At 37.5% G+C, this 8,999-nt stretch overlaps 2 protein-coding genes across 2 annotated transcripts; both read right to left on the bottom strand.

Annotated features, from left to right (window-relative positions):
* Window positions 1-2,666: 2,666 nt before the first annotated feature.
* On the bottom strand, window positions 2,667-4,250 carry LOC132179721 (uncharacterized). The gene has a single exon (XM_059592484.1). It carries the CDS (start codon window positions 3,707-3,709, stop codon window positions 2,819-2,821), a length of 891 nt encoding a protein of 296 aa, XP_059448467.1. The 5' UTR covers window positions 3,710-4,250; the 3' UTR covers window positions 2,667-2,818.
* A 1,308-nt stretch (window positions 4,251-5,558) lies between these two features.
* On the bottom strand, window positions 5,559-7,340 carry LOC132178021 (uncharacterized). The gene is made up of 5 exons (XM_059590488.1): window positions 7,330-7,340; window positions 7,085-7,157; window positions 6,878-6,985; window positions 5,799-6,248; window positions 5,559-5,687 (listed from the first exon to the last, which is right to left on the bottom strand). The coding sequence occupies exons 1-5, from the start codon at window positions 7,338-7,340 to the stop codon at window positions 5,559-5,561; spliced, it is 771 nt and encodes a 256-aa protein (XP_059446471.1).
* Between the last annotated feature and the right edge of the window lie 1,659 nt (window positions 7,341-8,999).

Raw genomic sequence — 8,999 nt, 5'->3', positions numbered from 1 at the left:
AGTGATCAATTGTTGTGAGCCTTATTATTCCTTGTAGAGGATTTGTGTTAGTTTCATTATGCTTAATTGAAGTCTATCGGAAGGGTCCGATAAAGGAGAATCACGTTGAAAAAGATTGTGAGCGCAGAGACAAGTTGGAAGCTTGTCGATCTTATAGAGTTAAGGTCTTATATCGGTTTATAAGTGTTCCTAGTGTCTGTAATCTCTAGGTAATCTTTTGATAGTGATTTCATGGGCTTGGCTACCCTAGAGAGGTTTTACTTTTAAAACATTTTCTAAAAGGTTTCCTCTTCATCACCAAAATTCTTTGTGTTAGATTTTACATATTTTGGTAATTGTTTGCTTGTTGATAAATATCTGTTAATTCCGCATAAACTGTGATAATTATCCGTTAAGCGTTTTTCAAAGGGTTTGGCAGCCAGCCATATATACATATGTGTGGATGAAAGAAGGAGAAATTTTGAAGTTGTTAGGTGTGTGTGTGATTGTTATAAATACAAATTTTGAGAGCCAATATTTTTAAAAAGGGTTAAATACCTCAAACCCCCCTAGGGTTTACCAACTTTATTTTTTTCTCCTAGGGTTTCATTTTTATCACAGGACCCCCCTGGGGTTTTGATAAAGGACCAATTTAGTCTATCCGTTAGTTGACCGTTAAGACTGACACGTGAACCGATCAGATGTTGACACGTGGCACCTATTTAATTTTTTTTTAATTAAAAAAAATGTATTAAAAAAAAAAAAGGAAAAAATTGGGGGTGGCCTGGCCGGATGGGGGTGGCCAAGCCACCCCTATGGCCAAAGGCCACCCCAAGTTTTTTCCTTTTCTTTTTTTTTTTTTTATTATTATTTTTTTTAAATACATTTTTTTTAAATTTTTGAAAAAAAATTAAATAGGTGCCACGTGTCAACATCTGATTGGTTCACGTGTCAGTCTTAACGGTCAACTAACGGATGGACTAAATTGGTCCTTTATCAAAACCCCAGGGGGGTCCTGTGATAAAAATGAAACCCTAGGGGGGAAAAAATAAAGTTGGCAAACTCTAGGGGGTATGAGGTATTTAAGCCTTTTAAAAATTACGTGTCGTTTGAATAGTAACACACTGTTCAAACAACACATTTCAACGCGTGAATAGTAACAATGTTCAAACGTCGCCTAATAGTGACGCCAATAACACTATTCAAATGCCGCGTAATAGTGACATGTGAATAATAACATTGTTCAACGCCTAATAGTGACGCATGAATGGTAATAATGTTCAAACGCTGCCCAATAGTGACGTATGAATAGTAATATTGTTCAAACATCGCCCAATAGTAACGCGTGAATAGTAATAGTATTCAAATGTCGCCTAATAGTGACATGTGAAAAATAATAATACTATTCAAACGTTGTCTTTCAACACGTGAATAGTAATATTATTCAAATGTTACTACTTTATAAATAGTGTTGTTTGAACAATAAAATATCGCAATTTAGTGACGTTTTTTCGAACATCATTAATTGACCCTTCTTTTTCTTTTTTTTTTTAGTGTGATGTAAGACGAAGAGGCCCTCCCTGTCTGAGCAACTTGTTTGAACACGATGGGTGGGCCCCCTTAAGCAAACAGTCTTTATTGGAGAGGGCTCTCTCTTTCAGCCTCTGCCCAATTATAAGATGGGAAAGGAATAATAACACTTAACAATTGTTGTGATAATTTGTAACCAAGTCTAACCACCATTTTGTAGGAAAAGGATGCAAAAAACCACAAAAATATTGGCAGGAGAGTGAAGAGTGTTGTTTCACCTTTCATTCTGTTAAGTCAAAATGACAATTAATAATAAAGTTGGAATCAAAACAAATTAATATAATGATTCTTACATGTTAAAGTAAACTAAAAAACGAAAATTTGAATATAACTATACATTTCTGTGTGTATATATAATCAGCCTAAACAAGGAAATAAGTCAATCAAACAAACAAAACAAATATCAAAATATATTCTTAAATTCCACCTCAAACTTAAAGGTGATAATGTAAATGTCAATTTGAGTTTGGAGATGATATTACGAAAATGTTCAGATGGATGTGCTTTGGTGAACATATTAGCTAACTAATGACCAGCATATGCAATAAGACAAAGGCGAAGAGTTTCATGCAAGAGATGGTGGCACGCAAAATAGCAGTCAATCCTTAATTTGTTTATTGCGTTTGTGAAACTGTGGTGTTAATAAGAACACGGTACTCAACTTTAGTACTACAATAGGCAATAATTCACTATTTCTTGCTAAGCCAAGAAATGAGAGAATATGGAATAGAAAACAATAATTTGTGGTGGAACCTACTCAATCAACTTTTGAATACACATGTAAGTCTAATGATCAGTGAGAAGATAAATGCAAACTGTGAAACAATGTGCCCTTCACATAGAAAAGGATTCAAAGAACAAAAACATAGTGAACTAAATGCAGTGCGATCATGAACTCACTAACAAGATGAACAGTATAGGCAATGTCTTGTCCTATGACAGTAAGATAGATGAAAATCCCAACTAATTGTTTATGGAAAGTGTCATCTAAAAGTAATTCACCATTAGTGGCCTCTTTTCTTTTCATTTTTTTTTTTTTTTGTCTCTTTTTTTTTGTTTCTGTTTTTATGAATAAGCAACTTCATTAAAAGCACAAAACCAAAACACGAAAGTAGCACCAAATACGCCCTACCAATGGGCTAAAGCACAACCTCACAAAGGCCTAACCAACCAAACTAAACCAGAAAACACAAAGCTGCAGTAACATCAAAACTGCAGGAAAAGAAACCAACAAAAAAATACCAACATATCAAAACCCCTCAAAACCATAAACAAACCTCACAGAGAACAACCCTAACAACAAACAGACCACAAAACATAGCCTACAGAAACAGCTTACAACAACAAATCTGTAGGCAGGTTCCACAAAGACAGTAAGACAAGACGCTCTCTTAGGAAATTTTTCCTTCCCAACTATTCTAGCCCTCACTTCCCAAAGAATTTTCTTTAGAAGTTGCTCTTCAGTGTTAGGCTGGCCAGAGTGCTTAATCTCATTCCTTGTGCACCAAAGATTATAGATTACAGAACCCAAAACTAGGCGGCAGATGAGACCTTTGAGAGCCTTATTCCCCCAGTTGCTGATTCGTAGCTGCAAAATCTCATCCCAAATTACAAAAGGGTTGTCCACTCTGCATCGAAACATAAAAAACTTCCAAATTCGATAGCTAAAATTGCATTCAAAGAACAAATGATCTCTACTTTCAGTTTGACTATGGTAGAAAAGACACTTGACATCACCTTTATAACCCCACTTAAGCAAACAATCCCCTGTGAGGAGCCTATCCTGCATAGCAAGCCATAAAATGAAAGCTTGCTTGGGTATGGCTATAGGGGACCACGCCAGTTTCCACCAAGCTGTCTCCACCTTCTTCTTTCTAAGAATCTCCCAAGTTTCTGAGCTAACATAGCAGTCTTTCCTAGAAGCAGTCCTTATAGGCTTATCATGAAGACCTAAACATACTTCAAGAAGCCCAGATTGAATTTCAACTAAGGTCTCAGATCTAGCTGGTCTCCAAAACCAATCTCCATTAAGGATAATAAAGGAAAGTTTAGCCTCCACACTGCTCTGAGCATCATAAACCACCCTCTGTCCAAAAATCTCCAATAGAATACCAAAAGGATGCCATGGATCCCGCCACATTTGAATATTCTCCCCATTGCCATCCTCAAACTTCAAGAACCTCTTAGTAATGTCCCTCAACTTTAAAATCTTCCTCCAGCTCCAAGAACAATTTTAGGGGATACCAACACTCCAGAAACTCTTTCTTTTTAGCAAGTTTTCCTTCACCCAAGCCACCCAAATAGAACCAAACCTAGCAAAAAGGCTACAAACATGCCTAAGCATAGAAGTTTGATTCCAAACTTCCAATCTTTTCAACCTCAAGCCTCTTTCCCTCTTAGGAAAACACAAATCCTTCCAGGAAACCTTTGTCTTAGGGAGAATAAAAATTCCAGTCCAGTACACTTACAAACTGTACAGAACAAAGGACATTAATTGGAGCCTACCTACATAGGAAAGATTCCTAGACAGCCAAGAATCAATGGGCCCTGAAACTCTATCCAACGAAGCCCCACAATCTGATGCAGACAATCTAGTGGAAATGAGAGGAACCCCAAGATACCTTACTGGAAGATGACCTTCATTCATCTTCAATTCACCCAACAGTAAATGCTTCACTCTACCCGAGAGACAAGAACGAGAAAAAAAAAAAAAAAAAAAAAAAAAAGCTCTTGGAAGGATTAGCTTTTTGTTTTTTTGACATGTCCACACAAGAGAAGGGGGAGTGGAGATTCGAACTAATGATATTCGCTTCATGAGACGTGGTTCACAGCCGATTGAGCTACCTCTTGGGGATAGAAGGATTAGCTTTCAAACCAGAAAGTTCTTCAAACTCAAGCAAAGCAGCTTTATTGATGTTTATGGACCTCAAACTAGCCTTAGGAAAAATAAGAAGATCATCTGCAAAGCACAAGTGAGTAAGTTTTAACTTCAAACACTTAGGGTGAAACTTAAAACCTGAACCATCATTTGTATGGTCAACCATAATCCTAGCAATCACCTCAATAGCTAGCCTAAAAAGATAAGGAGATAAGGGATCCCCCTGCCTCAGCCCATTCTTTCCCTCAAAATAACCAACCAAAGTTCCATTCAGACAGATAAAAAACCTATACAAGGTAATACACTCCTTAATCCATCTTAGGAACTTCTCTGGAAAACCAAAACAATGAAGGCTATGTATCATGAAATCCCAATTAACAGAGTCATAGACCTTCATAAGGTCAATCTTCAATGTACACTGAGCATCCCCTTTATCTTTGTGATCATTTCTAACAATTTCCTAAGCCAACAAGACATTTTCAGAGATATTTCTTGAGGGGATAAAAGCTGATTGATTCAAGCTAACCAAATCACTCAAAAGTGGAAGCATCCTATTTGAGATGATCTTAGTAATACACTTATAAACCACATTGCAACAAGCAGACCAGAAGGATTCACCTTCTTAGGAACCAAAGTAAGGATAGTAGCATTTACTTCTTTAAGCAGCAGACCAGAGGCAAAAAAAAAAAAACCTTTATAGCTGCCACCATCCCTTCTCCAACTATAGACCAAGAAGCCTTTAAAAACTCAGCTGAATAACCATCAGGACCAAGAGCGTCAATTGCAGGCCTATGAAACAAAGTATCCCTTATCTCCTCAGCAGTAACCTCCCTCTCCAACTTAGCTACCTTATTAGAAGGAATAGCAGCAGGAATAAGAGACCTAATCCTATCTACTTTCTCTTTAGTAAACTGCATCTAATTGGTCCCTAATAGCTTATCATAAAACTTCACAACCACCTATTTGATTTGCTCAACATCCTCCACTCTAGTTCCATGCTCATCCCATAAATGAGTGATAGTGTTCTTTGCATTTTGAATCCTAAGGCAATGATGAAAGAAACTATTATTTTGATTACCCAGCTACAACCATTGGTTCCTAGATTTTTGTTTTAAGAAAGATTCCTCAGCTTTTGTGATAGACACTCCCTCTCCTTGAGCAAACAGTAAGCCCTCCCAAAAGAAGCAATAACTTCCTTATAAGCTGGATCAAGATTATCTTGAGCCTCCATAACTCTCTTCTACAGATTCCCAAAACAAGATAGGTTCTGCTTCTTTAAAACAACTTTCACATATTTGAGCTTAGCATACAACTAGTACATAGGAATCCCATCCGCCTAAATATCCCATACCTCCTTAACCCAACTCATAAAATCCTTATGGTCCAACCAATAATTAAAAAACTTGAAAGGCTTAGGACCAAAACTCTGCAAACTGCCTACTGAAATAATAGCAGGAGAGTGATCAGAAATGCCTCCTGAAAGGAATTCCACAATAGTCTTTACAAAGTAGCTCATCCAGAACTCATTTACCAAAACTTTATCCAGCTTCCCGGCCACAAACCGAGGCTCCTCACTCTTATTAGTCCAAGTGTAAAAGCAGCCACTTGAATTGAGGTCCAAAACCTCCAAATCATTTAAACACTGCCCAAACTCAACATCATATAAATTCAACTTATCAGACCCCCACTTTTCTGCTAAAGACTTAACAACATTAAAATCTCCACAGATCATCCAAGGATTGTTAGCTACTCTAACCTTCATAGAAGCTAGATTGATCCACAGCAGCTTCCTATCCACACCCTTGTTATCCCCATAGATAAAAGAATGATACCAACAGAGATTATTCTTGAGGGAATTAATGACACAATTAATGCTTTAAGCACTCTTATCAAGCACAGTCACAGTAAAATCTGACTTCTTCCAACAAATCCAAATCCTCCCCTAAATATGTTGATCATACTTATATTAATAGCCCCAATCAAGAACATTGCAGGATCTAATTTTATCAGCTTTAGGCAGCTTAACCCAAGTTTCAATTAGGCAAATTAATCCAATCTTATGAAACCTAACCATACTCTTCACCTCTTGTTGTTTAGAATGATGATTCAAACCCCTCACATTCCAAATCAAGAAGTTCATGTAGTAGGAGAGAATCGTCTCATCAAGACCTCCTCCTCTTCCCCCATTTTGCCTTTCCCTTTAGCTAGCAAGAGATTAGCACTCTACTCATTCAAAGCATGCTCAATAACTTTTTGAAGAGAGTTAGAAACAGCACCTAGTCCTCTCACCTCCCTTAATTCAAACTTGACATCAGCTCTAGCCAACAAGCGAAAAGAATTAGTCCAATGCCTTTGACTATCACGAACAAATGGTTTAGAAATATGAGTTCTCCTAGCACTTCTAACTTCATTTCACTGGTCTTTAGCTACAACACCAGGAGTAGTCACAATCTTAACCTCGGTGACCTTATTAGTCACAGAACCAATTTGTTTAGGCAATTCCTGCTGAACAGGTTCAGACCTTCTAGGAACCCAAACCTACCTCTCAATTTTAGTACAAGCATAGGTTAAATGACCAAAGGACTTACACTTCTTACACTTAACAGGTAGCCAAGGGTACTCAATACCTACTACAACCCTCTCCCCATCAGCAGCCACAACTTCAACCTCCTTAGGAAAATAAGAATCAACATTCACATCAACCAAGACCCTAGCAAAGCCAAGCCGAAGCTATTCTTCATTAACAGAATCAGCACAAAGAGGCTTGCCAACACCACTAACCACATAACTCAAACAAGTAGAATTCTAAAACTGAATTGGAAGATTATGTAGCTTGATCCAAACAGGCACTGTAGATAATGAAATCTTAAGGAACTGCATACCTGGAGTCCATTTCCACAAAATTAGAGGTTTATTTGCTATATGCCAAAGTTTTGCCTCTAAGACCTCATCTATGATCCTTTCATCAGCAAATCGAAACAAGTATAGACGATTCTCCAATAAAAACACCTCAACTTTTCCATATTGAGCCCACAGAGTATCCACAGTACGTTTGAAAATATAATAGGGAAGAGGTGTTTGTCAAGAAATTGGGCTACCATAGATGGAGACCAATTCGAAATTCCTTCCTCAATTGCTTTCTTAGGAGGTTTCACTACAACTTTACCATCCTCACGAGAAGGTGCAAAGTAATGCAAAGCACCTAAAGATTTCTCCGATCGAAACAATTGCCTCCAGTCCTATGCTAAATTCTTCTGATCCAGCTTTTCAACAGGAACAACAACTGTTGGCTCCCTCTTAGTCTCAGAGAAACCAGGATTTCGCAGAACCACCATCTCAGGAGTAGCTGAGATAACCTCCACACCATTAATAGCCAATTTAACAGTAGAGACACTTCCAGCAGGTCTCCAAGCATCCAACTCCGAAATCACAACTTCACAGTCCAGTGATTCATAAATCTCCTCCACCTCACTCAATTCAGCATCACAATCCAAAGAGTGTGAAGCATTTTCCAAAGCAACTGAAGCCTCTTGTACACGCAACTTCGAATTCTTCTTCCTGCCACGACCCCTATTTGCTCGCTTAGCCATAAATTGCCAATTGAGCACTCCGCCAGGTAGGGATTGTAAGAACCAGAAATATCCAGCAAGTCTTCACCGGAAACACAGTCTTCGGAGAAAGCATGCGCCTGCGTGCACGAAAACAGAAGAACGCGTAGATTAGAAACGCAGGAAAAATAACTACCTCAAAAAACGTCAAGGAGACCTTTGCCATGTTAGTAGAGGACCCAAAAACCTGTCACCATCAGTGGCTTGAAGCTTGACATAAGAGGACTACCAACGATCTTACAATCAGTAAGTCTAGCAAGTGAGATAATATCATAAGCATATTTAGCCAGAGAAAGATAGCTAATACCATCTAATTAATTAGAAGACACTTCAAATCCTAGAAAGTAGCTTTAGGAGCCCAAATCCTTTTATGTCAAATTGTTAGCTCAAAAAATGCTGAAGGCTACTAATGTTGGCATGATTATTATCTATATATATTAAAAGAAGAATAAGATCAGCTAGAGATGTACGAATAAAAATTAAAAGGATAGTTAGACCATAATATAACTTTTTTTGTGTGTGTTTTTATTTTTATTTTTTTGGCGCAATGCATAATGTTTCATAAATTTACGGACATGTGCTTCACCGGTAAGAAAGGGACATTGCGAGACTCGTTGAGTATGGGGTCTCTGAGCATCACGTGTTGATGTTGCATCCATGATCCAGCAAACTGAGTTCATGGATGACGTAGTGCGTGTGCGAGACTCATTGAATATGGGGTCTCTGAGCATCACGTGTTGATGTTGCATCCATGATCCAGCAAACTGAGTTCATGGATGACGTAGTGTGTGTTTGGAACACTACTTTTTTTTTTTTTTTTTTAATAATAATAAAAATAGATTAATTTGAGATAAAGGTCAATTTTCTTTTCTTTTCTTTAAAACGAAAGTTAAGAAAATTATTTAGTTATGTGAAAAAAAAAAAAAAAAAAAGATTTGACTTTT

Source organism: Corylus avellana, chromosome ca4 (assembly GCF_901000735.1).
Source record: "Corylus avellana chromosome ca4, CavTom2PMs-1.0".
NCBI classification, from domain to species: domain Eukaryota; kingdom Viridiplantae; phylum Streptophyta; class Magnoliopsida; order Fagales; family Betulaceae; genus Corylus; species Corylus avellana.
This window is presented reverse-complemented; position numbering and strand designations above follow the sequence as displayed.